The following is a 27,136-nucleotide window of genomic DNA, read 5'->3' as shown; positions in this document are numbered from 1 at the left end:
GTCGGGCCCTGGCCCAGCCCGTTTGCAGAGTAAGACCTCCCCCCCGCCCCACTCTCCCTGCAGGGTGAGCCCCATGGCTCCACTGCTCCTGCGGCCACAGCTTGGAGCCGGTAGTGCCGGCCTCAGTCCCGAGCCTCCTGCAGTGAGTCGCTTCCAAGCAACCAGCTCTCCCATTTTCCCACCCATGTGTGGAATAAATGCTGTGCACCGAGGCCCGTGTGCCTGTGCACCACCCGTAGCACCTGTAGCCGGCTGGGAGTGCTGTGCTCATCCGCTGGGCAGCGCTGGAGTCTCCCCAGGGTGGTCGCCCAAGCCCTGCCTCCAAGAGGTGTGTCCCCCCACCCTAGGGCGCAAGCTCCAGTCAGCCCCGCAGAGACCAGCCGTGTCAGAGCAGGAGGTTAGCAGGGGCTTGGCCCACGGTATTGGCAGCCCAGAGGTCAGCCCAGAGACATGGGTCACAGAGAGCCCCCTTGGAGGTCTCCCAGCCCCGACCAGGCCATGGCTCAGGCTCCTGAGCTAGCCCTGGGAGGTCAGAGCCCAGCCCAGCAGGAGTCTGTCCCCCTCTGCCGGCACCGCACCCTGACCAGAGAATTCGGGCAGGTCCCGCCCCATCACTGCCTGCTCCCCACACTCCGCCCAGCCTGGGGAATGAAGTCCTGGAGCGGGGAGCCCCACTCTGCCAGCACCTCCCACCACGCCCGGAGGGGAACTGAGGCCTCGCCCCCCAGGAGAGAGGCGCCAAGCCCCCAGCTGCCCCAGGCCTAGGTCCCACGGCCTCACCGCTTGCTTCTCCGCGCTGCTGCTCCCATGTCCCCACCCCCACCCAGCCCTGCCGTGCTCGTAGCCAGGCCTGACGCCGGCAGCACCCGCCCACCCCCAGGCAGAGAAAGCTGGTCAGCCCCCACTTGGACAAAATACTCCCAGCTATACCGCCATGATGGACAGTAATTTGGTTACAACCACCCCCAGCAGAGATCTTGGCGTCCCTGAGGCCAGGTCCCTGAAAACACCCGCTCAACGGGCAGCGGCAGGCACACCAGCCACCCGACTGTTGGGAGCCATTAAGCAAGGCCCAGGGAATAAGCCAGAGAATCTCTCATCACCTCTGTGTAAACCCCTGGGCACCCCCAGCCTGAATCCTTGGGGCTTGGAACGGCTGCTGCGTGAGGAGAGTTTCGTAACATGGGGACTCTGCAGCTTAGAAAAGCGCAGACGAAGGGGGGACGGGATCGAGGTCTATAAAATCACGACGGGTGTGGAGAAAGCGAATGAGGAAAAGTTATTTACTTGTTCCCATAAGACAATGGAATGAACAGGCAGCAGGTTTAAAACAAGCCAAAGGAAGTTTTTTCTTCACTCAGCGCACAGTCAACCTGTGGAACTCCTCGCCAGAGGAGGGTGTTGTGGGGAGACGTCAGGGTGTTGTACCAAATAAAAGCAAGCAGGATCTTATGAGGGGGATAAGGCAAAAAGCCACATTTATTGTAAAGATAATAAAAAAAATAAAGAAAAGATAGAAGCAAACAATGTTGTTTAACTACTTAACCCTTATACATATAAACATTCATTCATCCATTCATTCAGGTTCTGTGTATTGTTATAGTTACCAGCCTGGAAGTTGCTTGTGACAGAATACTGGCCAGGTATTCTGTACACAAGTGATGGGAGTGGGGAGCGAAGTCCTGATCAGATGCGCATCTGAAGCTCCTGGTGGGCTGGCAGCAGAACCTTGGACTCTGATTCCATAGTTTTTTTAGTCCAGTTCTTATAGGAATTTCTTCCTATGCCAGTCTATGGAAATTGCTGCATCATGCTGAGGTCTCCAGGGTGGCTGCCAGGTGCTCGTCAGTGATCTCATCGGGTGGACCTCCAGTTTCTCCACTTGACACCTTTTGGTTGCACTGGCACCTGACGCCTTCTTCAGCCCTTTGTTGCTGCATTCTCAGGCTGGCACCTCTCAGAGCCATTCATTTATCATCATCATCCAAGCACTCTCTCTTACATTCATACAGTATTTTGTATAATAATAAAAGTTGTAGTTACAGAAAGTTTCTGGGTGGTATTGCTTAAAACATTCTCTGAGTGCTGAATAAAGTTACAATGTTTTAAAGAGAACAGGCGTGAATAATGTAACAATGCCCTTAGTAAATTACAGGGCTTGGCTCCCATAGCAGAGTTAGTGGCTTGACAATGCATCCTTACAATGTATCTCTGCAATATCAATTGCAAGCAGCCCCTTGATTATATTCTTAACAGTTCTAAGTTCCATGACCTAATACATTATATTCTAAAGGGGCAATAAGAATAATAAATCCAAACATTTAACAATCTTAACAAATAATAATAATAATAAGAAGAAGAATTAATAATAAATCTAAACACTTTAAGTTGTGGGGAACAAATTATGGGGGGTCACTTCCATTTGGAGGAATTATTTTCAATACATTAATATGTTATCCCTACAAGGGTTCCCCCGACTCCTGCAGCCCCATAGTGGCCAAACAGACTCCCCCAGCCGGTAGAACAGAGGAGTTTATTGCTTCTCCAGGATACAGCACAGCACAGATGGAATCCGGTCACAGGGCAGGCCTAGGATGCCTCAGCCCCCTTGAGATGGGGGAGCCTGGGCCCCTAAATCCCAGCCCCTTGCCTAGGCTGCTTCCCCCATGATTCCAGACAGAAACTAAAACTCTCTCCCAGCCCTGCCCCCCAGCCAGGAGCTGGTCTCCCCTCTTCCCTGTGTCTCTCCCTGTGGGGCTGAGCCTGGGTGTCTGGGTTAACACACCTTTGGGAGAGTCAGTGAGAATTTCCCATCCCAGCGCAGGGCCCCAGGTCACAGAGCAGACAGCCCCCCACTGCGCCCCACACACCTCACCGCACAGGGGGACCCCGGGTCACAGAGCAGACAGCCCCCCCACTGCGCCCCACACACCTCACCGCACAGGGGGACCCCGGGTCACAGAGCAGACAGCCCCCCCACTGCGCCCCACACACCTCACCGCACAGGGGGACCCCGGGTCACAGAGCAGACAGCCCCCCACTGCGCCCCACACACCTCACTGCACAGGGGGACCCCGGGTCACAGAGCAGACAGCCCCCCCTGTGCCACAGCTGTGAAGAGCAGGACTTGAACAGGGTTCACTAAAGAGCTGGATAGATCCATGGAGGAGGGGTCCATCGATGGCCAGTAGCCAGGCTGGGCAGGGCTGGGGTCCCTGGCCTGTGTGTGTCAGAGGCTGGCAATGGGCGACAGGGGAGGGCTCCCTGTTCTGTTCCCTCCCTCTGGGGCACTGGGCGCTGTGGGCCGACAGGACACGGGGCTGGACGGGCCTTTGCTCTGGCACAGCCTGGCTGTTCTTATCTTCTCCCCAAGGGTTTACCGAAGGGCACAGGCCGGCTCTGGCTCTGAGCGGATCCCGGCCCAGGCCAAACCACGGCGCCTCTGTGTCCAACATGCTCCGAATGTCCCAGCGGGAGGAGAATCCCAGTGCACCTATAGCCCTGATCCCCCAGGGTCTTCATCCGACCAGCCTGTGGACCCCTCTTCCCTGGAGCCAGCCCCGAACTCCGTGTCCCGGGAGAGGGGCCGGTCCCCACGCCTGGCCTGGGTCAGCCCTCAGGCCCTGAACTGCCTGGCTCCAACATCCTGGTAGCCCCTGGAAGAAGGGAGCAGAGGGGAGGGTCAGGGGGTGTAAAGGCCCCACCCCTGCCCCAGAGGGGGAAAACTCACCTGCGTCTGCACCGCCACAGCACCACGGCCACAGCCACGGCCACGGCCAGAGCCCCCAGGGTGATGCCCACGGCCAGGCCAGGGCCCCGGTGCCTGCTGTGCTCTGTAACACACGGGGGTCGTGCTGGGAATGGGGTGTGGGCCCAGCTCCCCCAGCCTGCTCTGCTCCTCCCATCCCAACCCACTGCCTTCTGCCTCGGCCAGCCCGGCTCCCCAGCCTCCCCGCAGCCCTCCTGCTCCCTCACCTGACCAGCCCTGTCCCCCAGCCTCCCCACAGCCCTCCTGCTCCCCCACCCGACCAGCCCTGTCCCCCAGCCTCCCCGCAGCCCTCCTGCTCCCCCACCCGACCAGCCCTGTCCCCCAGCTCCCCACAGCCCTCCTGCTCCCTCACCCGACCAGCCCTGTCCCCCAGCTCCCCACAGCCCTCCTGCTCCCCCCACCCGACCAGCCCTGTCCCCCAGCCTCCCCGCAGCCCTCCTGCTCCCCCACCCGACCAGCCCTGTCCCCCAGCCTCCCCGCAGCCCTCCTGCTCCCCCACCCGACCAGCCCTGTCCCCCAGCCTCCCCGCAGCCCTCCTGCTCCCCCACCCGACCAGCCCTGTCCCCCAGGCTCCCCGCAGCCCTCCTGCTCCCTCACCCGACCAGCCCTGTCCCCCAGCCTCCCCGCAGCCCTCCTGCTCCCCCACCCGACCAGCCCTGTCCCCCAGCCTCCCCGCAGCCCTCCTGCTCCCTCACCCGACCAGCCCTGTCCCCCAGCCTCCCCGCAGCCCTCCTGCTCCCTCACCCGACCAGCCCTGTCCCCCAGCCTCCCCGCAGCCCTCCTGCTCCCCCACCCGACCAGCCCTGTCCCCCAGCCTCCCCGCAGCCCTCCTGCTCCCCCACCCGACCAGCCCTGTCCCCCAGCCTCCCCGCAGCCCTCCTGCTCCCCCACCCGACCAGCCCTGTCCCCCAGCCTCCCCGCAGCCCTCCTGCTCCCTCACCCGACCAGCCCTGTCCCCCAGCCTCCCCGCAGCCCTCCTGCTCCCCCACCCGACCAGCCCTGTCCCCCAGCCTCCCCGCAGCCCTCCTGCTCCCCCACCCGACCAGCCCTGTCCCCCAGCCTCCCCGCAGCCCTCCTGCTCCCCCACCCGACCAGCCCTGTCCCCCAGCCTCCCCGCAGCCCTCCTGCTCCCCCACCCGACCAGCCCTGTCCCCCAGCCTCCCCGCAGCCCTCCTGCTCCCCCACCCGACCAGCCCTGTCCCCCAGCCTCCCCGCAGCCCTCCTGCTCCCCCGCCCGACCAGCCCTGTCCCCCAGCCTCCCCGCAGCCCTCCTGCTCCCCCACCCGACCAGCCCTGTCCCCCATCCTCCCCGCAGCCCTCCTGCTCCCCCACCCGACCAGCCCTGTCCCCCAGCCTCCCCGCAGCCCTCCTGCTCCCCCACCCGACCAGCCCTGTCCCCCAGCCTCCCCGCAGCCCTCCTGCTCCCCCACCCGACCAGCCCTGTCCCCCAGCCTCCCCGCAGCCCTCCTGCTCCCTCACCTGACCAGCCCTGTCCCCCAGCTCCCCACAGCCCTCCTGCTCCCTCACCCGACCAGCCCTGTCCCCCAGCTCCCCACAGCCCTCCTGCTCCCCCACCCGACCAGCCCTGTCCCCCAGCCTCCCCGCAGCCCTCCTGCTCCCTCACCCGACCAGCCCTGTCCCCCAGCCTCCCCGCAGCCCTCCTGCTCCCCCACCCGACCAGCCCTGTCCCCCAGCTCCCCACAGCCCTCCTGCTCCCTCACCCGACCAGCCCTGTCCCCCAGCCTCCCCGCAGCCCTCCTGCTCCCTCACCTGACCAGCCCTGTCCCCCAGCCTCCCCGCAGCCCTCCTGCTCCCTCACCCGACCAGCCCTGTCCCCCAGCCTCCCCACAGCCCTCCTGCTCCCCCACCCGACCAGCCCTGTCCCCCAGCCTCCCCGCAGCCCTCCTGCTCCCTCACCCGACCAGCCCTGTCCCCCAGCCTCCCCGCAGCCCTCCTGCTCCCCCACCCGACCAGCCCCGTCCCCCAGCCTCCCCACAGCCCCTCCTGCTCCCTCACCTGACCAGCCCCGTCCCCCAGCCTCCCCACAGCCCCTCCTGCTCCCCCACCCGACCAGCCCTGTCCCCCAGCCTCCCCGCAGCCCTCCTGCTCCCTCACCCGACCAGCCCTGTCCCCCAGCCTCCCCGCAGCCCTCCTGCTCCCTCACCCGACCAGCCCTGTCACCCAGCCTCCCCGCAGCCCTCCTGCTCCCTCACCCGACCAGCCCTGTCCCCCAGCCTCCCCGCAGCCCTCCTGCTCCCCCACCCGACCAGCCCCGTCCCCCAGCCTCCCCACAGCCCTCCTGCTCCCTCACCTGACCAGCCCTGTCCCCCAGCCTCCCCACAGCCCTCCTGCTCCCCCACCCGACCAGCCCTGTCCCCCAGCCTCCCCACAGCCCTCCTGCTCCCCCACCCGACCAGCCCTGTCCCCCAGCCTCCCCACAGCCCTCCTGCTCCCTCACCTGACCAGCCCTGTCCCCCAGCCTCCCCACAGCCCTCCTGCTCCCCCACCCGACCAGCCCTGTCCCCCAGCCTCCCCACAGCCCTCCTGCTCCCCCACCCGACCAGCCCTGTCCCCCAGCCTCCCCACAGCCCTCCTGCTCCCCCACCCGACCAGCCCTGTCCCCCAGCCTCCCCACAGCCCTCCTGCTCCCCACCCGACCAGCCCTGTCCCCCAGCCTCCCCACAGCCCTCCTGCTCCCTCACCTGACCAGCCCTGTCCCCCAGCCTCCCCGCAGCCCTCCTGCTCCCCCACCTGACCAGCCCTGTCCCCCAGCTCCCCACAGCCCTCCTGCTCCCCCACCCGACCAGCCCTGTCCCCCAGCTCCCCACAGCCCTCCTGCTCCCCCACCCGACCAGCCCTGTCCCCCAGCCTCCCCACAGCCCTCCTGCTCCCCCACCCGACCAGCCCTGTCCCCCAGCCTCCCCGCAGCCCTCCTGCTCCCCACCCGACCAGCCCTGTCCCCCAGCCTCCCCGCAGCCCTCCTGCTCCCCACCCGACCAGCCCTGTCCCCCAGCCTCCCCACAGCCCTCCTGCTCCCTCACCTGACCAGCCCTGTCCCCCAGCTCCCCACAGCCCTCCTGCTCCCCCACCCGACCAGCCCTGTCCCCCAGCTCCCCACAGCCCTCCTGCTCCCCCACCCGACCAGCCCTGTCCCCCAGCTCCCCACAGCCCTCCTGCTCCCCCAACCGACCAGCCCTGTCCCCCAGCCTCCCCACAGCCCTCCTACTCCCCCACCCGACCAGCCCTGTCCCCCAGCCTCCCCGCAGCCCTCCTGCTCCCCCACCCGACCAGCCCTGTCCCCCAGCCTGCCCGCAGCCCTCCTGCTCCCCCACCCGACCAGCCCTGTCCCCCAGCCTCCCCGCAGCCCTCCTGCTCCCCCACCCGACCAGCCCTGTCCCCCAGCCTCCCCGCAGCCCTCCTGCTCCCCACCCGACCAGCCCTGTCCCCCAGCCTCCCCACAGCCCTCCTGCTCCCCCACCCGACCAGCCCTGTCCCCCAGCTCCCCACAGCCCTCCTGCTCCCTCACCCGACCAGCCCTGTCCCCCAGCTCCCCACAGCCCTCCTGCTCCCCCACCCGACCAGCCCTGTCCCCCAGCCTCCCCGCAGCCCTCCTGCTCCCCCACCCGACCAGCCCCGTCCCCCAGCCTCCCCGCAGCCCTCCTGCTCCCCACCCGACCAGCCCCGTCCCCCAGCCTCCCCGCAGCCCTCCTGCTCCCCCACCCGACCAGCCCTGTCCCCCAGCCTCCCCACAGCCCTCCTGCTCCCCCACCCGACCAGCCCCGTCCCCCAGCCTCCCCGCAGCCCTCCTGCTCCCCCACCCGACCAGCCCTGTCCCCCAGCCTCCCCACAGCCCTCCTGCTCCCCCACCCGACCAGCCCCGTCCCCCAGCCTCCCCGCAGCCCTCCTGCTCCCCCACCCGACCAGCCCTGTCCCCCAGCCTCCCCACAGCCCTCCTGCTCCCCACCCGACCAGCCCTGTCCACCAGCCTCCCCGCAGCCCTCCTGCTCCCCACCCGACCAGCCCTGTCCCCCAGCCTCCCCACAGCCCTCCTGCTCCCTCACCCGACCAGCCCTGTCCCCCAGCCTCCCCGCAGCCCTCCTGCTCCCCCACCCGACCAGCCCTGTCCCCCAGCTCCCCACAGCCCTCCTGCTCCCCCACCCGACCAGCCCTGTCCCCCAGCTCCCCACAGCCCTCCTGCTCCCCACCCGACCAGCCCTGTCCCCCAGCCTCCCCGCAGCCCTCCTGCTCCCCCACCCGACCAGCCCTGTCCCCCAGCTCCCCACAGCCCTCCTGCTCCCCCACCCGACCAGCCCTGTCCCCCAGCTCCCCACAGCCCTCCTGCTCCCCCACCCGACCAGCCCTGTCCCCCAGGTCCCCACAGCCCTCCTGCTCCCCCAACCGACCAGCCCTGTCCCCCAGCCTCCCCACAGCCCTCCTACTCCCCCACCCGACCAGCCCTGTCCCCCAGCCTCCCCGCAGCCCTCCTGCTCCCCCACCCGACCAGCCCTGTCCCCCAGCCTCCCCGCAGCCCTCCTGCTCCCCCACCCGACCAGCCCTGTCCCCCAGCCTCCCCGCAGCCCTCCTGCTCCCCCACCCGACCAGCCCTGTCCCCCAGCCTCCCCGCAGCCCTCCTGCTCCCCACCCGACCAGCCCTGTCCCCCAGCCTCCCCACAGCCCTCCTGCTCCCCCACCCGACCAGCCCTGTCCCCCAGCTCCCCACAGCCCTCCTGCTCCCTCACCCGACCAGCCCTGTCCCCCAGCTCCCCACAGCCCTCCTGCTCCCCCACCCGACCAGCCCTGTCCCCCAGCCTCCCCGCAGCCCTCCTGCTCCCCCACCCGACCAGCCCTGTCCCCCAGCCTCCCCGCAGCCCTCCTGCTCCCCACCCGACCAGCCCCGTCCCCCAGCCTCCCCGCAGCCCTCCTGCTCCCCCACCCGACCAGCCCTGTCCCCCAGCCTCCCCACAGCCCTCCTGCTCCCCCACCCGACCAGCCCCGTCCCCCAGCCTCCCCGCAGCCCTCCTGCTCCCCCACCCGACCAGCCCTGTCCCCCAGCCTCCCCACAGCCCTCCTGCTCCCCACCCGACCAGCCCTGTCCACCAGCCTCCCCGCAGCCCTCCTGCTCCCCACCCGACCAGCCCTGTCCCCCAGCCTCCCCGCAGCCCTCCTGCTCCCTCACCCGACCAGCCCTGTCCCCCAGCCTCCCCGCAGCCCTCCTGCTCCCCCACCCGACCAGCCCTGTCCCCCAGCTCCCCACAGCCCTCCTGCTCCCCCACCCGACCAGCCCTGTCCCCCAGCTCCCCACAGCCCTCCTGCTCCCCACCCGACCAGCCCTGTCCCCCAGCCTCCCCGCAGCCCTCCTGCTCCCCCACCCGACCAGCCCTGTCCCCCAGCCTCCCCGCAGCCCTCCTGCTCCCCCAACCGACCAGCCCTGTCGCCCAGCTCCCCACAGCCCTCCTGCTCCCCCACCCGACCAGCCCTGTCCTCCAGCCTCCCTGCAGCCCTCCTGCTCCCCCACCTGACCAGCCCTGTCCCCCAGCCTCCCCACAGCCCTCCTGCTCCCCCACCCGACCAGCCCTGTCCCCCAGCCTCCCCACAGCCCTCCTGCTCCCCCACCCGACCAGCCCTGTCCCCCAGCCTCCCCACAGCCCTCCTGCTCCCCCACCCGACCAGCCCTGTCCCCCAGCCTCCCCGCAGCCCTCCTGCTCCCCCACCCGACCAGCCCTGTCCCCCAGCCTCCCCGCAGCCCTCCTGCTCCCCCACCCGACCAGCCCTGTCCCCCAGCCTCCCTGCAGCCCTCCTGCTCCCCACCCGACCAGCCCGGCTCCCCAGCCTCCCCACAGCCCTCCTGCTCCCCACCCGACCAGCCCTGTCCCCCAGCCTCCCCACAGCCCTCCTGCTCCCTCACCCGACCAGCCCTGTCCCCCAGCCTCCCCGCAGCCCTCCTGCTCCCCCACCCGACCAGCCCTGTCCCCCAGCTCCCCACAGCCCTCCTGCTCCCCCACCCGACCAGCCCTGTCCCCCAGCTCCCCACAGCCCTCCTGCTCCCCACCCGACCAGCCCTGTCCCCCAGCCTCCCCGCAGCCCTCCTGCTCCCCCACCCGACCAGCCCTGTCCCCCAGCCTCCCCGCAGCCCTCCTGCTCCCCCAACCGACCAGCCCTGTCGCCCAGCTCCCCACAGCCCTCCTGCTCCCCCACCCGACCAGCCCTGTCCTCCAGCCTCCCTGCAGCCCTCCTGCTCCCCCACCTGACCAGCCCTGTCCCCCAGCCTCCCCACAGCCCTCCTGCTCCCCCACCCGACCAGCCCTGTCCCCCAGCCTCCCCACAGCCCTCCTGCTCCCCCACCCGACCAGCCCTGTCCCCCAGCCTCCCCACAGCCCTCCTGCTCCCCCACCCGACCAGCCCTGTCCCCCAGCCTCCCCACAGCCCTCCTGCTCCCCCACCCGACCAGCCCTGTCCCCCAGCCTCCCCGCAGCCCTCCTGCTCCCCCACCCGACCAGCCCTGTCCCCCAGCCTCCCTGCAGCCCTCCTGCTCCCCACCCGACCAGCCCGGCTCCCCAGCCTCCCCACAGCCCTCCTGCTCCCACACTGGACCAATCCTATCCCCCAGCCTCCCCCAGCCCTCCTGCTCCCCCACCTGACCAGCCCTGTCCCCCAGCTCCCCACAGCCCTCCTGCTCCCCCACCTGACCAGCCCTGTCCCCCAGCCTCCCCACAACCCTCCTGCTCCCCCACCCGACCAGCCCTGTCCCCCAGCTCCCCACAGCCCTCCTGCTCCCCCACCCGACCAGCCCTGTCCCCCAGCCTCCCCGCAGCCCTCCTGCTCCCCCACCCGACCAGCCCTGTCCCCCAGCCTCCCCGCAGCCCTCCTGCTCCCCCACCCGACCAGCCCTGTCCCCCAGCCTCCCCGCAGCCCTCCTGCTCCCTCACCTGACCAGCCCTGTCCCCCAGCTCCCCGCAGCCCTCCTGCTCCCCCAACCAACCAGCCCTGTCCCCCAGCCTCCCCACAACCCTCCTGCTCCCCCACCCGACCAGCCCTGTCCCCCAGCTCCCCACAGCCCTCCTGCTCCCCCAACCGACCAGCCCTGTCCCCCAGCCTCCCCACAGCCCTCCTGCTCCCCCACCCGACCAGCCCTGTCCCCCAGCCTCCCCGCAGCCCTCCTGCTCCCCCACCCGACCAGCCCTGTCCCCCAGCCTCCCCACAGCCCTCCTGCTCCCCCACCCGACCAGCCCTGTCCCCCAGCCTCCCCGCAGCCCTCCTGCTCCCCACCCGACCAGCCCTGTCCCCCAGCCTCCCCACAGCCCTCCTGCTCCCCCACCCGACCAGCCCTGTCCCCCAGCCTCCCCACAGCCCTCCTGCTCCCCACCCGACCAGCCCTGTCCCCCAGCCTCCCCGCAGCCCTCCTGCTCCCCCACCCGACCAGCCCTGTCCCCCAGCCTCCCCGCAGCCCTCCTGCTCCCCCACCCTACCAGTCCTGTCCCCCAGCCTCCCCACAGACCTCCTGCTCCCCACCCGACCAGCCCTGTCCCCCAGCCTCCCCGCAGCCCTCCTGCTCCCTCACCCGACCAGCCCTGTCCCCCAGCCTCCCCACAGCCCTCCTGCTCCCCACCCGACCAGCCCTGTCCCCCAGCTCCCCACAGCCCTCCTGCTCCCCCACCCGACCAGCCCTGTCCCCCAGCCTCCCCGCAGCCCTCCTGCTCCCCCACCCGACCAGCCCTGTCCCCCAGCCTCCCCGCAGCCCTCCTGCTCCCCCACCCGACCAGCCCTGTCCCCCAGCTCCCCACAGCCCTCCTGCTCCCTCACCCGACCAGCCCTGTCCCCCAGCCTCCCCGCAGCCCTCCTGCTCCCCCACCCGACCAGCCCTGTCCCCCATCCTCCCCGCAGCCCTCCTGCTCCCTCACCCGACCAGCCCTGTCCCCCATCCTCCCCGCAGCCCTCCTGCTCCCTCACCTGACCAGCCCTGTCCCCCAGCTCCCCGCAGCCCTCCTGCTCCCCCACCCGACCAGCCCTGTCCCCCAGCCTCCCCACAGCCCTCCTGCTCCCCCACCCGACCAGCCCTGTCCCCCAGCTCCCCACAGCCCTCCTGCTCCCTCACCCGACCAGCCCTGTCCCCCAGCCTCCCCACAACCCTCCTGCTCCCCCAACCAACCAGCCCTGTCCCCCAGCTCCCCGCAGCCCTCCTGCTCCCCCACCCGACCAGCCCTGTCCCCCAGCCTCCCCACAGCCCTCCTGCTCCCCCACCCGACCAGCCCTGTCCCCCAGCTCCCCACAGCCCTCCTGCTCCCTCACCCGACCAGCCCTGTCCCCCAGCCTCCCCACAACCCTCCTGCTCCCCCAACCAACCAGCCCTGTCCCCCAGCTCCCCACAGCCCTCCTGCTCCCTCACCCGACCAGCCCTGTCCCCCAGCCTCCCTACAACCCTCCTGCTCCCCCAACCAACCAGCCCTGTCCCCCAGCCTCCCCACAGCCCTCCTGCTCCCCCAACCAACCAGCCCTGTCCCCCAGCCTCCCCACAACCCTCCTGCTCCCCCACCCGACCAGCCCTGTCCCCCAGCTCCCCACAGCCCTCCTGCTCCCCCAACCGACCAGCCCTGTCCCCCAGCCTCCCCACAGCCCTCCTGCTCCCCCACCCGACCAGCACTGTCCCCCAGCCTCCCCGCAGCCCTCCTGCTCCCCCACCCGACCAGCCCTGTCCCCCAGCCTCCCCACAGCCCTCCTGCTCCCCCACCCGACCAGCCCTGTCCCCCAGCCTCCCTGCAGCCCTCCTGCTCCCCCACCCGACCAGCCCTGTCCCCCAGCTCCCCACAGCCCTCCTGCTCCCCCAACCGACCAGCCCTGTCCCCCAGCCTCCCCACAGCCCTCCTGCTCCCCCACCCGACCAGCCCTGTCCCCCAGCCTCCCCGCAGCCCTCCTGCTCCCCCACCCGACCAGCCCTGTCCCCCAGCCTCCCCACAGCCCTCCTGCTCCCCCACCCGACCAGCCCTGTCCCCCAGCCTCCCTGCAGCCCTCCTGCTCCCCCACCCGACCAGCCCTGTCCCCCAGCCTCCCCGCAGCCCTCCTGCTCCCCACCCGACCAGCCCTGTCCCCCAGCCTCCCCGCAGCCCTCCTGCTCCCCCACCCGACCAGCCCTGTCCCCCAGCCTCCCCGCAGCCCTCCTGCTCCCCCACCCTACCAGTCCTGTCCCCCAGCCTCCCCACAGACCTCCTGCTCCCCACCCGACCAGCCCTGTCCCCCAGCCTCCCCGCAGCCCTCCTGCTCCCCACCCGACCAGCCCTGTCCCCCAGCCTCCCCACAGCCCTCCTGCTCCCTCACCCGACCAGCCCTGTCCCCCAGCCTCCCCGCAGCCCTCCTGCTCCCCCACCCGACCAGCCCTGTCCCCCAGCTCCCCACAGCCCTCCTGCTCCCCCACCCGACCAGCCCTGTCCCCCAGCTCCCCACACCCCTCCTGCTCCCCCAACCGACCAGCCCTGTCGCCCAGCTCCCCACAGCCCTCCTGCTCCCTCACCTGACCAGCCCTGTCCCCCAGCCTCCCCGCAGCCCTCCTGCTCCCCCACCCGACCAGCCCTGTCCCCCAGCCTCCCTGCAGCCCTCCTGCTCCCCCACCCGACCAGCCCTGTCCCCCAGCCTCCCCACAGCCCTCCTGCTCCCCCACCCGACCAGCCCTGTCCCCCAGCCTCCCCACAGCCCTCCTGCTCCCCCACCCGACCAGGCCTGTCCCCCAGCTCCCCACAGCCCTCCTGCTCCCCCACCCGACCAGCCCTGTCCCCCAGCCTCCCCACAGCCCTCCTGCTCCCCCACCCGACCAGCCCTGTCCCCCAGCCTCCCCGCAGCCCTCCTGCTCCCTCACCTGACCAGCCCAGTCCCCCAGCTCCCCACAGCCCTCCTGCTCCCCCACCCGACCAGCCCTGTCCCCCAGCTCCCCACAGCCCTCCTGCTCCCCCACCCGACCAGCCCTGTCCCCCAGCCTCCCCACAGCCCTCCTGCTCCCCCACCCGACCAGCCCTGTCCCCCAGCTCCCCACAGCCCTCCTGCTCCCCCACCCGACCAGCCCTGTCCCCCAGCCTCCCCACAGCCCTCCTGCTCCCCCACCCGACCAGCCCTGTCCCCCAGCTCCCCACAGCCCTCCTGCTCCCCCACCCGACCAGCCCTGTCCCCCAGCTCCCCACAGCCCTCCTGCTCCCCCACCCGACCAGCCCTGTCCCCCAGCTCCCGACAGCCCTCCTGCTCCCCCACCCGACCAGCCCTGTCCCCCAGCCTCCCCGCAGCCCTCCTGCTCCCTCACCTGACCAGCCCTGTCCCCCAGCTCCCCACAGCCCTCCTGCTCCCCCACCCGACCAGGCCTGTCCCCCAGCTCCCCACAGCCCTCCTGCTCCCCCACCCGACCAGCCCTGTCCCCCAGCCTCCCCACAGCCCTCCTGCTCCCCCACCCGACCAGCCCTGTCCCCCAGCTCCCCACAGCCCTCCTGCTCCCCCACCCGACCAGCCCTGTCCCCCAGCCTCCCCGCAGCCCTCCTGCTCCCCCACCCGACCAGCCCTGTCCCCCAGCTCCCCACAGCCCTCCTGCTCCCCCACCCGACCAGCCCTGTCCCCCAGCTCCCCACAGCCCTCCTGCTCCCCCAACCGACCAGCCCTGTCGCCCAGCTCCCCACAGCCCTCCTGCTCCCTCACCTGACCAGCCCTGTCCCCCAGCCTCCCCGCAGCCCTCCTGCTCCCCCACCCGACCAGCCCTGTCCCCCAGCCTCCCTGCAGCCCTCCTGCTCCCCCACCCGACCAGCCCTGTCCCCCAGCCTCCCCACAGCCCTCCTGCTCCCCCACCCGACCAGCCCTGTCCCCCAGCCTCCCCACAGCCCTCCTGCTCCCCCACCCGACCAGGCCTGTCCCCCAGCTCCCCACAGCCCTCCTGCTCCCCCACCCGACCAGCCCTGTCCCCCAGCCTCCCCACAGCCCTCCTGCTCCCCCACCCGACCAGCCCTGTCCCCCAGCCTCCCCGCAGCCCTCCTGCTCCCTCACCTGACCAGCCCTGTCCCCCAGCTCCCCACAGCCCTCCTGCTCCCCCACCCGACCAGCCCTGTCCCCCAGCTCCCCACAGCCCTCCTGCTCCCCCACCCGACCAGCCCTGTCCCCCAGCCTCCCCACAGCCCTCCTGCTCCCCCACCCGACCAGCCCTGTCCCCCAGCTCCCCACAGCCCTCCTGCTCCCCACCCGACCAGCCCTGTCCCCCAGCCTCCCCACAGCCCTCCTGCTCCCCCACCCGACCAGCCCTGTCCCCCAGCCTCCCCGCAGCCCTCCTGCTCCCCCACCCGACCAGCCCCGTCCCCCAGCCTCCCCGCAGCCCTCCTGCTCCCTCACCCGACCAGCCCTGTCCCCCAGCCTCCCCACAGACCTCCTGCTCCCTCACCTGACCAGCCCTGTCCCCCAGCCTCCCCACAGCCCTCCTGCTCCCTCACCTGACCAGCCCTGTCCCCCAGCTCCCCACAGCCCTCCTGCTCCCCCACCCGACCAGCCCTGTCCCCCAGCCTCCCCACAGCCCTCCTGCTCCCCCACCCGACCAGCCCTGTCCCCCAGCCTCCCCACAGCCCTCCTGCTCCCCCACCCGACCAGCCCTGTCCCCCAGCCTCCCCGCAGCCCTCCTGCTCCCCACCCGACCAGCCCTGTCCCCCAGCCTCCCCACAGCCCTCCTGCTCCCCCACCCGACCAGCCCTGTCCCCCAGCCTCCCCACAGCCCTCCTGCTCCCCACCCGACCAGCCCTGTCCCCCAGCCTCCCCGCAGCCCTCCTGCTCCCCCACCCGACCAGCCCTGTCCCCCAGCCTCCCCGCAGCCCTCCTGCTCCCCCAACCGACCAGCCCTGTCCCCCAGCTCCCCACAGCCCTCCTGCTCCCCCACCCGACCAGCCCTGTCCCCCAGCCTCCCCGCAGCCCTCCTGCTCCCCCAACCGACCAGCCCTGTCCCCCAGCTCCCCACAGCCCTCCTGCTCCCCCAACCGACCAGCCCTGTCCCCCAGCCTCCCCACAGACCTCCTGCTCCCCACCCGACCAGCCCTGTCCCCCAGCCTCCCCGCAGCCCTCCTGCTCCCTCACCCGACCAGCCCTGTCCCCCAGCCTCCCCGCAGCCCTCCTGCTCCCTCACCCGACCAGCCCTGTCCCCCAGTCTCCCCGCAGCCCTCCTGCTCCCCCACCCGACCAGCCCTGTCCCCCAGCCTCCCCGCAGCCCTCCTGCTCCCCCACCCGACCAGCCCTGTCCCCCAGCCTCCCCACAGCCCTCCTGCTCCCCCACCCGACCAGCCCTGTCCCCCAGCCTCCCCGCAGCCCTCCTGCTCCCCACCCGACCAGCCCTGTCCCCCAGCCTCCCCACAGCCCTCCTGCTCCCCCACCCGACCAGCCCTGTCCCCCAGCTCCCCACAGCCCTCCTGCTCCCCCACCCGACCAGCCCTGTCCCCCAGCCTCCCCACAGCCCTCCTGCTCCCCACCCGACCAGCCCTGTCCCCCAGCCTCCCCGCAGCCCTCCTGCTCCCCCACCCGACCAGCCCTGTCCCCCAGCCTCCCCGCAGCCCTCCTGCTCCCCCACCCTACCAGTCCTGTCCCCCAGCCTCCCCACAGACCTCCTGCTCCCCACCCGACCAGCCCTGTCCCCCAGCCTCCCCGCAGCCCTCCTGCTCCCCACCCGACCAGCCCTGTCCCCCAGCCTCCCCACAGCCCTCCTGCTCCCTCACCCGACCAGCCCTGTCCCCCAGCCTCCCCGCAGCCCTCCTGCTCCCCCACCCGACCAGCCCTGTCCCCCAGCTCCCCACAGCCCTCCTGCTCCCCCACCCGACCAGCCCTGTCCCCCAGCTCCCCACACCCCTCCTGCTCCCCCAACCGACCAGCCCTGTCGCCCAGCTCCCCACAGCCCTCCTGCTCCCTCACCTGACCAGCCCTGTCCCCCAGCCTCCCCGCAGCCCTCCTGCTCCCCCACCCGACCAGCCCTGTCCCCCAGCCTCCCCACAGCCCTCCTGCTCCCCCACCCGACCAGCCCTGTCCCCCAGCTCCCCACAGCCCTCCTGCTCCCTCACCCGACCAGCCCTGTCCCCCAGCCTCCCCGCAGCCCTCCTGCTCCCCCACCCGACCAGCCCTGTCCCCCAGCCTCCCTGCAGCCCTCCTGCTCCCCCACCCGACCAGCCCTGTCCCCCAGCCTCCCCGCAGCCCTCCTGCTCCCCCACCCGACCAGCCCTGTCCCCCAGCCTCCCTGCAGCCCTCCTGCTCCCCCACCCGACCAGCCCTGTCCCCCAGCCTCCCCGCAGCCCTCCTGCTCCCCCACCCGACCAGCCCTGTCCCCCAGCCTCCCCACAGCCCTCCTGCTCCCCCACCCGACCAGGCCTGTCCCCCAGCTCCCCACAGCCCTCCTGCTCCCCCACCCGAACAGCCCTGTCCCCCAGCCTCCCCACAGCCCTCCTGCTCCCCCACCCGACCAGCCCTGTCCCCCAGCCTCCCCGCAGCCCTCCTGCTCCCTCACCTGACCAGCCCTGTCCCCCAGCTCCCCACAGCCCTCCTGCTCCCCCACCCGACCAGCCCTGTCCCCCAGCTCCCCACAGCCCTCCTGCTCCCCCACCCGACCAGCCCTGTCCCCCAGCCTCCCCACAGCCCTCCTGCTCCCCCACCCGACCAGCCCTGTCCCCCAGCTCCCCACAGCCCTCCTGCTCCCCCACCCGACCAGCCCTGTCCCCCAGCCTCCCCACAGCCCTCCTGCTCCCCCACCCGACCAGCCCTGTCCCCCAGCTCCCCACAGCCCTCCTGCTCCCCCACCCGACCAGCCCTGTCCCCCAGCTCCCCACAGCCCTCCTGCTCCCCCACCCGACCAGCCCTGTCCCCCAGCTCCCCACAGCCCTCCTGCTCCCCCACCCGACCAGCCCTGTCCCCCAGCCTCCCCGCAGCCCTCCTGCTCCCTCACCTGACCAGCCCTGTCCCCCAGCCTCCCCGCAGCCCTCCTGCTCCCCCACCCGACCAGCCCTGTCCCCCAGCCTCCCCGCAGCCCTCCTGCTCCCCCAACCAACCAGCCCTGTCCCCCAGCCTCCCCACAATCCTCCTGCTCCCCCACCCGACCAGCCCTGTCCCCCAGCTCCCCACAGCCCTGCTGCTCCCCCAACCGACCAGCCCTGTCCCCCAGCCTCCCCACAGCCCTCCTGCTCCCCCACCCGACCAGCACTGTCCCCCAGCCTCCCCGCAGCCCTCCTGCGCCCCCACCCGACCAGCCCTGTCCCCCAGCCTCCCCACAGCCCTCCTGCTCCCCCACCCGACCAGCCCTGTCCCCCAGCCTCCCTGCAGCCCTCCTGCTCCCCCACCCGACCAGCCCTGTCCCCCAGCCTCCCCACAGCCCTCCTGCTCCCCACCCGACCAGCCCTGTCCCCCAGCCTCCCCGCAGCCCTCCTGCTCCCCCACCCGACCAGCCCTGTCCCCCAGCCTCCCCGCAGCCCTCCTGCTCCCCCACCCTACCAGTCCTGTCCCCCAGCCTCCCCACAGACCTCCTGCTCCCCACCCGACCAGCCCTGTCCCCCAGCCTCCCCGCAGCCCTCCTGCTCCCCACCCGACCAGCCCTGTCCCCCAGCCTCCCCACAGCCCTCCTGCTCCCTCACCCGACCAGCCCTGTCCCCCAGCCTCCCCGCAGCCCTCCTGCTCCCCCACCCGACCAGCCCTGTCCCCCAGCCTCCCCGCAGCCCTCCTGCTCCCCCACCCGACCAGCCCTGTCCCCCAGCTCCCCACAGCCCTCCTGCTCCCCCACCCGACCAGCCCTGTCCCCCAGCTCCCCACAGCCCCTCCTGCTCCCCCACCCGACCAGCCCTGTCCCCCAGCCTCCCCGCAGCCCTCCTGCTCCCCCACCCGACCAGCCCTGTCCCCCAGCCTCCCCGCAGCCCTCCTGCTCCCTCACCTGACCAGCCCTGTCCCCCAGCTCCCCGCAGCCCTCCTGCTCCCCCAACCAACCAGCCCTGTCCCCCAGCCTCCCCACAACCCTCCTGCTCCCCCACCCGACCAGCCCTGTCCCCCAGCTCCCCACAGCCCTCCTGCTCCCCCAACCGACCAGCCCTGTCCCCCAGCCTCCCCACAGCCCTCCTGCTCCCCCACCCGACCAGCCCTGTCCCCCAGCCTCCCGCAGCCCTCCTGCTCCCCCACCCGACCAGCCCTGTCCCCCAGCCTCCCCACAGCCCTCCTGCTCCCCCACCCGACCAGCCCTGTCCCCCAGCCTCCCTGCAGCCCTCCTGCTCCCCCACCCGACCAGCCCTGTCCCCCAGCCTCCCCACAGCCCTCCTGCTCCCCACCCGACCAGCCCTGTCCCCCAGCCTCCCCGCAGCCCTCCTGCTCCCCCACCCGACCAGCCCTGTCCCCCAGCCTCCCCGCAGCCCTCCTGCTCCCCCACCCTACCAGTCCTGTCCCCCAGCCTCCCCACAGACCTCCTGCTCCCCACCCGACCAGCCCTGTCCCCCAGCCTCCCCGCAGCCCTCCTGCTCCCCACCCGACCAGCCCTGTCCCCCAGCCTCCCCACAGCCCTCCTGCTCCCTCACCCGACCAGCCCTGTCCCCCAGCCTCCCCGCAGCCCTCCTGCTCCCCCACCCGACCAGCCCTGTCCCCCAGCTCCCCACAGCCCTCCTGCTCCCCCACCCGACCAGCCCTGTCCCCCAGCTCCCCACACCCCTCCTGCTCCCCCAACCGACCAGCCCTGTCGCCCAGCTCCCCACAGCCCTCCTGCTCCCTCACCCGACCAGCCCTGTCCCCCAGCCTCCCCGCAGCCCTCCTGCTCCCCCACCCGACCAGCCCTGTCCCCCAGCCTCCCTGCAGCCCTCCTGCTCCCCCACCCGACCAGCCCTGTCCCCCAGCTCCCCACACCCCTCCTGCTCCCCCAACCGACCAGCCCTGTCGCCCAGCTCCCCACAGCCCTCCTGCTCCCTCACCTGACCAGCCCTGTCCCCCAGCCTCCCCGCAGCCCTCCTGCTCCCCCACCCGACCAGCCCTGTCCCCCAGCCTCCCTGCAGCCCTCCTGCTCCCCCACCCGACCAGCCCTGTCCCCCAGCCTCCCCACAGCCCTCCTGCTCCCCCACCCGACCAGCCCTGTCCCCCAGCCTCCCCACAGCCCTCCTGCTCCCCCACCCGACCAGGCCTGTCCCCCAGCTCCCCACAGCCCTCCTGCTCCCCCACCCGACCAGCCCTGTCCCCCAGCCTCCCCACAGCCCTCCTGCTCCCCCACCCGACCAGCCCTGTCCCCCAGCCTCCCCGCAGCCCTCCTGCTCCCTCACCTGACCAGCCCAGTCCCCCAGCTCCCCACAGCCCTCCTGCTCCCCCACCCGACCAGCCCTGTCCCCCAGCTCCCCACAGCCCTCCTGCTCCCCCACCCGACCAGCCCTGTCCCCCAGCCTCCCCACAGCCCTCCTGCTCCCCCACCCGACCAGCCCTGTCCCCCAGCTCCCCACAGCCCTCCTGCTCCCCCACCCGACCAGCCCTGTCCCCCAGCCTCCCCACAGCCCTCCTGCTCCCCCACCCGACCAGCCCTGTCCCCCAGCTCCCCACAGCCCTCCTGCTCCCCCACCCGACCAGCCCTGTCCCCCAGCTCCCCACAGCCCTCCTGCTCCCCCACCCGACCAGCCCTGTCCCCCAGCTCCCGACAGCCCTCCTGCTCCCCCACCCGACCAGCCCTGTCCCCCAGCCTCCCCGCAGCCCTCCTGCTCCCTCACCTGACCAGCCCTGTCCCCCAGCTCCCCACAGCCCTCCTGCTCCCCCACCCGACCAGGCCTGTCCCCCAGCTCCCCACAGCCCTCCTGCTCCCCCACCCGACCAGCCCTGTCCCCCAGCCTCCCCACAGCCCTCCTGCTCCCCCACCCGACCAGCCCTGTCCCCCAGCTCCCCACAGCCCTCCTGCTCCCCCACCCGACCAGCCCTGTCCCCCAGCCTCCCCGCAGCCCTCCTGCTCCCCCACCCGACCAGCCCTGTCCCCCAGCTCCCCACAGCCCTCCTGCTCCCCCACCCGACCAGCCCTGTCCCCCAGCTCCCCACAGCCCTCCTGCTCCCCCAACCGACCAGCCCTGTCGCCCAGCTCCCCACAGCCCTCCTGCTCCCTCACCTGACCAGCCCTGTCCCCCAGCCTCCCCGCAGCCCTCCTGCTCCCCCACCCGACCAGCCCTGTCCCCCAGCCTCCCCGCAGCCCTCCTGCTCCCCCACCCGACCAGCCCTGTCCCCCAGCCTCCCTGCAGCCCTCCTGCTCCCCCACCCGACCAGCCCTGTCCCCCAGCCTCCCCGCAGCCCTCCTGCTCCCCCACCCGACCAGCCCTGTCCCCCAGCCTCCCCGCAGCCCTCCTGCTCCCCCACCCGACCAGCCCTGTCCCCCAGCCTCCCCGCAGCCCTCCTGCTCCCCCACCCGACCAGCCCTGTCCCCCAGCCTCCCCGCAGCCCTCCTGCTCCCCCACCCGACCAGGCCTGTCCCCCAGCTCCCCACAGCCCTCCTGCTCCCCCACCCGAACAGCCCTGTCCCCCAGCCTCCCCACAGCCCTCCTGCTCCCCCACCCGACCAGCCCTGTCCCCCAGCCTCCCCGCAGCCCTCCTGCTCCCTCACCTGACCAGCCCTGTCCCCCAGCTCCCCACAGCCCTCCTGCTCCCCCACCCGACCAGCCCTGTCCCCCAGCTCCCCACAGCCCTCCTGCTCCCCCACCCGACCAGCCCTGTCCCCCAGCCTCCCCACAGCCCTCCTGCTCCCCCACCCGACCAGCCCTGTCCCCCAGCTCCCCACAGCCCTCCTGCTCCCCCACCCGACCAGCCCTGTCCCCCAGCCTCCCCACAGCCCTCCTGCTCCCCCACCCGACCAGCCCTGTCCCCCAGCTCCCCACAGCCCTCCTGCTCCCCCACCCGACCAGCCCTGTCCCCCAGCTCCCCACAGCCCTCCTGCTCCCCCACCCGACCAGCCCTGTCCCCCAGCTCCCCACAGCCCTCCTGCTCCCCCACCCGACCAGCCCTGTCCCCCAGCCTCCCCGCAGCCCTCCTGCTCCCTCACCTGACCAGCCCTGTCCCCCAGCCTCCCCGCAGCCCTCCTGCTCCCCCACCCGACCAGCCCTGTCCCCCAGCCTCCCCGCAGCCCTCCTGCTCCCCCAACCAACCAGCCCTGTCCCCCAGCCTCCCCACAATCCTCCTGCTCCCCCACCCGACCAGCCCTGTCCCCCAGCTCCCCACAGCCCTGCTGCTCCCCCAACCGACCAGCCCTGTCCCCCAGCCTCCCCACAGCCCTCCTGCTCCCCCACCCGACCAGCACTGTCCCCCAGCCTCCCCGCAGCCCTCCTGCTCCCCCACCCGACCAGCCCTGTCCCCCAGCCTCCCCACAGCCCTCCTGCTCCCCCACCCGACCAGCCCTGTCCCCCAGCCTCCCTGCAGCCCTCCTGCTCCCCCACCCGACCAGCCCTGTCCCCCAGCCTCCCCACAGCCCTCCTGCTCCCCCACCCGACCAGGCCTGTCCCCCAGCTCCCCACAGCCCTCCTGCTCCCCCACCCGACCAGCCCTGTCCCCCAGCCTCCCCACAGCCCTCCTGCTCCCCCACCCGACCAGCCCTGTCCCCCAGCTCCCCACAGCCCTCCTGCTCCCCCACCCGACCAGCCCTGTCCCCCAGCCTCCCCGCAGCCCTCCTGCTCCCCCACCCGACCAGCCCTGTCCCCCAGCTCCCCACAGCCCTCCTGCTCCCCCACCCGACCAGCCCTGTCCCCCAGCTCCCCACAGCCCTCCTGCTCCCCCAACCGACCAGCCCTGTCGCCCAGCTCCCCACAGCCCTCCTGCTCCCTCACCTGACCAGCCCTGTCCCCCAGCCTCCCCGCAGCCCTCCTGCTCCCCCACCCGACCAGCCCTGTCCCCCAGCCTCCCTGCAGCCCTCCTGCTCCCCCACCCGACCAGCCCTGTCCCCCAGCCTCCCCACAGCCCTCCTGCTCCCCCACCCGACCAGCCCTGTCCCCCAGCCTCCCCACAGCCCTCCTGCTCCCCCACCCGACCAGGCCTGTCCCCCAGCTCCCCACAGCCCTCCTGCTCCCCCACCCGACCAGCCCTGTCCCCCAGCCTCCCCACGGCCCTCCTGCTCCCCCACCCGACCAGCCCTGTCCCCCAGCCTCCCCGCAGCCCTCCTGCTCCCTCACCTGACCAGCCCTGTCCCCCAGCTCCCCACAGCCCTCCTGCTCCCCCACCCGACCAGCCCTGTCCCCCAGCTCCCCACAGCCCTCCTGCTCCCTCACCCGACCAGCCCTGTCCCCCAGCTCCCCACAGCCCTCCTGCTCCCTCACCTGACCAGCCCTGTCCCCCAGCTCCCCACAGCCCTCCTGCTCCCCCACCCGACCAGCCCTGTCCCCCAGCTCCCCACAGCCCTCCTGCTCCCCCACCCGACCAGCCCTGTCCCCCAGCTCCCCACAGCCCTCCTGCTCCCCCACCCGACCAGCCCTGTCCCCCAGCTCCCCACAGCCCTCCTGCTCCCCCACCCGACCAGCCCTGTCCCCCAGCTCCCCACAGCCCTCCTGCTCCCTCACCCGACCAGCCCTGTCCCCCAGCTCCCCACAGCCCTCCTGCTCCCCCACCCGACCAGCCCTGTCCCCCAGCCTCCCCACAGCCCTCCTGCTCCCCCACCCGACCAGCCCTGTCCCCCAGCTCCCCACAGCCCTCCTGCTCCCCACCCGACCAGCCCTGTCCCCCAGCCTCCCCACAGCACTCCTGCTCCCCCACCCGACCAGCCCTGTCCCCCATCCTCCCCGCAGCCCTCCTGCTCCCCCACCCGACCAGCCCTGTCCCCCAGCCTCCCCACAGCCCTCCTGCTCCCCCACCCGACCAGCCCTGTCTCCCAGCTCCCCACAGCCCTCCTGCTCCCCCACCCGACCAGCCCTGTCTCCCAGCTCCCCACAGCCCTCCTGCTCCCCCACCCGACCAGCCCTGTCTCCCAGCTCCCCACAGCCCTCCTGCTCCCCACCCGACCAGCCCTGTCCCCCAGCCTCCCCACAGCCCTCCTGCTCCCCCACCCGACCAGCCCTGTCCCCCATCCTCCCCGCAGCCCTCCTGCTCCCCCAACCGACCAGCCCTGTCCCCCAGCCTCCCCGCAGCCCTCCTGCTCCCTCACCTGACCAGCCCTGTCCCCCAGCCTCCCCACAGCCCTCCTGCTCCCTCACCCGACCAGCCCTGTCCCCCAGCCTCCCCGCAGCCCTCCTGCTCCCTCACCTGACCAGCCCTGTCCCCCAGCCTCCCCACAGCCCTCCTGCTCCCCCACCCGACCAGCCCTGTCCCCCAGCTCCCCACAGCCCTCCTGCTCCCTCACCCGACCAGCCCTGTCCCCCAGCCTCCCCGCAGCCCTCCTGCTCCCCCACCCGACCAGCCCTGTCCCCCAGCTCCCCACAGCCCTCCTGCTCCCTCACCCGACCAGCCCTGTCCCCCAGCCTCCCCACAGCCCTCCTGCTCCCCCACCCGACCAGCCCTGTCCCCCAGCCTCCCCACAGCCCTCCTGCTCCCTCACCTGACCAGCCCTGTCCCCCAGCCTCCCCGCAGCCCTCCTGCTCCCCACCCGACCAGCCCTGTCCCCCAGCCTCCCCGCAGCCCTCCTGCTCCCCCACCCGACCAGCCCTGTCCCCCAGCCTCCCCGCAGCCCTCCTGCTCCCCCACCCGACCAGCCCTGTCCCCCAGCCTCCCCGCAGCCCTCCTGCTCCCCCACCCGACCAGCCCTGTCCCCCAGCCTCCCCGCAGCCCTCCTGCTCCCCCACCCGACCAGCCCTGTCCCCCAGCCTCCCCGCAGCCCTCCTGCTCCCCCACCCGACCAGCCCTGTCCCCCAGCCTCCCCGCAGCCCTCCTGCTCCCCCACCCGACCGTCCCTGTTCCCCGCCCCCCGGATGTGCACCTACCCCAGGGGATCAGCAGGCTCCGGCCCCCCAGGCTGCTGTGCTGCACCCGGCAGGCGTAGCTGTGCCCGTCGCCCGGCCCCACGGCCAGGGAGCTGCGCAGCTGGTAGGTCAGGTCGGCGTTGGGCAGGATCCCGCTGGAGTTCAGCCGCCAGCCCGGCTCCACCTCCTCCCCGTCCTGCAGCCAGGCCACGTGGACGGCCCGGGGGTAGAACCCGGTGACCCGGCAAACCAGCAGCCACGGCATGGGGGGCTCGGCTGGGGGAGGCTCCCGGACAAACACTACGGCGACCGGCCGCTCTGGGACAGGGGAGAGACGGGGCAGGGGAGAGGGGACCAGTCAGCTGGAGCCGCAGGGACTCGCTAGCCCGGCCCTGCTCCATGCCGGGGGTCAGGCGCTGGCCCTGCTCCTGGCCAGGCCCAATTCTCCCCTGCTCTTGCCAGTGGTGCCGGGACCCCCCTTGACTTCCTGTCTCAAAATGCTGTGCAATGTGGCTAGGAGGTGGCTACTGTGCTGCACCCCAGCTACAGCTGCATTTGGTCCCTGCACCAACAGCCCCCACCCCACCCCAGCGCATCCCCACCTTGCCTCTGCAGAGACGCGTTCCCATGTGAGACAAAGCTCTTGATCTCACTGACGCACGTGGTTCCCAGGAGTGTCCGAATCGTGCTGATGGTGCCCTTGTCCTGGTTGAGACGGTCCCGGGTGTACAGCGCCGCCTTATCCTCCGAGCGAGCCACCCAGGTGCCGGCGTCCATGTCAAAGCCAAGGAAGTCCTGGCCACTGACTCCGGCCTCATAGAAGCCCCGGGAGGTACCGTTGGGGTGCAGCTCGCAGCCAAAGGCGCTCTGGATAACAATAGGGTCTGGGGGAAGACGACGAGTGTCAGGATGGCAGGAGGGCTGGGGGGTGCGTCAGAAGCAGAGAGGCGGGGGAGCAGAAATATAACGTCTGGCACAAGGAGGCTGTCCGGCCATGACACGTCGGCGGGACAGCCGAGTGACCCTGGCTGGAGTTCAGGCTACGTTCCAGTTCCCCTTTAAGCAGCTCTGCAGTTCCAGCCCGGCTGGATGGGCAGGCGCTGAGCAACGTCTGTGGGGCAGTCGGGGCTCCTGGGGTGCAGACCCCACCCCACTCCCCTGCCTTTCGCAGGGCCAGGTCTGGGTGCGGAGGGACCAGGGGCCTCGGCTCAGGGGCTGGCACATGGGCCCTTTCCCCTCTAGGAAGCGCAGGCTGCAGGGAGGCCCAGCGTGGCCCAGCCACTTCTGCGGTGGACAGTTGGACACAGGAGACTCCCCTCTAAGGGACGCCGGCTTGTGACGGTGTGTCGGGGAGCCCCGACTCGGCACCCCCATCTGCAGCCAGAGGGGACTCTGAGAACCAGAAGGGTTATTGGTTCTCAGGGACACTGTGTGACATAGAATCGGACATAGAGCTGTGGGGGAAGGGGAGGACGCGCACACGCGTGCACACACACACGCGCACACACACACACACACACACACACTAGAGCAGTGAGTGTAACAGCCCCCCACTACGTCACAGGCTCCAATCAGCCTAAGACCCGGGACTGGCCGTCCTGGCCCCATCTGCCCTGTCAGGACACACTCGGTTGCTGAAGTGAGTGTGTCAGTTCTCAGCCCCCGGGGACCCCTCCAGCGGCTCCGTACTCACAGCTCTGGCCCTGCTGCTGCGCGAGTCTGTTCACCAGGCGGATGAAGTTGAACAGGTAGCGATGGATCACCTGCTCCAGCTCCTGCCACTGCTTGGGGGTCAGGCCCTGCCGGGCCCAGGGCTGCAGGAAGCGGATGGGGCAGGTGCTGCAGTTCATGGAGTGGGTCTCCAGGTCGGCCAGCAGGGCCACCCCCTCCACGTGTGAGGAGCTGGCGTTGTGGAAGACAATGGTTTGCAGCAGCCGGAGGGTGAGAGAGTCTGGGGGGAGAGGAGCAGAGGGGGCAGGAAACAAGTGGAGAACAGAACAGGTGGGCGGGGAGATCAATGAACGTCCGTCCTGTAAACAATACACAGCGACGCTGCTGAGCCGTAACCGTCCCCCTCCTCTGACACCCCCAGCCAGGATCACTAGCCCCCCCCCCGGGCATTACACCGTCCCCACCCCCAGGGCCCCCACAGCTGGGACAGGGCACGGGGGTCCCAACTCACCGTCCATGGCCCCCCACGCGCAGGAGAGGAGCAGCAGCGGGAGCAGCATGCTGGCAGGGGAAGGTGGATCTGGGCTCCAGCGGGCACCAGGGGAGCAGGACAAGGGGCCCCAGGATCCCCACACGCTTTCAGTTCCTCCCCAGCCACGGGCGTCGGCAGCCGCTTCCCCCCATCTGTGTCTCCCTCCGCGCTGTCCCCGCAGCCGCCAGCCCCGGGCCAATCAGGGCAGAGCCAGTCCGGACCCAGCAGCAGGGAAAACCCCAGCCCTGCCCCTGGCTCTGGGAACATCTGCTCAGAGCCCGGGGGCGCCAGCCCACCACTGTCCCACCCTCCCGCCCCCGCCCCCCC

General features: G+C 71.8%; 1 protein-coding gene across 3 annotated transcripts; it reads right to left on the bottom strand.

Annotated features, from left to right (window-relative positions):
• Positions 1–1,456: 1,456 nt before the first annotated feature.
• Positions 1,457–27,136, bottom strand: LOC142823561 (antigen-presenting glycoprotein CD1d-like). 3 transcript variants are annotated; one of them, XR_012898747.1, is made up of 7 exons: positions 26,789–27,136; positions 26,300–26,636; positions 25,214–25,490; positions 24,628–24,924; positions 3,731–3,833; positions 2,995–3,656; positions 1,457–2,870 (listed from the first exon to the last, which is right to left on the bottom strand). XR_012898747.1 is itself a non-coding variant. In XM_075914787.1 (6 exons), exons 1-6 carry the CDS (start codon positions 27,074–27,076, stop codon positions 3,519–3,521), a joined length of 1,440 nt encoding a protein of 479 aa, XP_075770902.1. In that variant the 5' UTR covers positions 27,077–27,136; the 3' UTR covers positions 1,458–3,518. The 3 variants fall into 3 exon arrangements, 2 of the variants coding, with proteins under 2 accessions (XP_075770902.1, XP_075770903.1); XM_075914787.1 differs by having other exon boundaries at positions 1,458–3,656; XM_075914788.1 differs by having other exon boundaries at positions 1,458–3,656; positions 25,209–25,490; positions 26,789–27,134.

The sequence above is a fragment of the Pelodiscus sinensis genome, unplaced genomic scaffold (genome assembly GCF_049634645.1).
Source record: "Pelodiscus sinensis isolate JC-2024 unplaced genomic scaffold, ASM4963464v1 ctg105, whole genome shotgun sequence".
NCBI lineage: Eukaryota > Metazoa > Chordata > Testudines > Trionychidae > Pelodiscus > Pelodiscus sinensis.
This window is presented reverse-complemented; position numbering and strand designations above follow the sequence as displayed.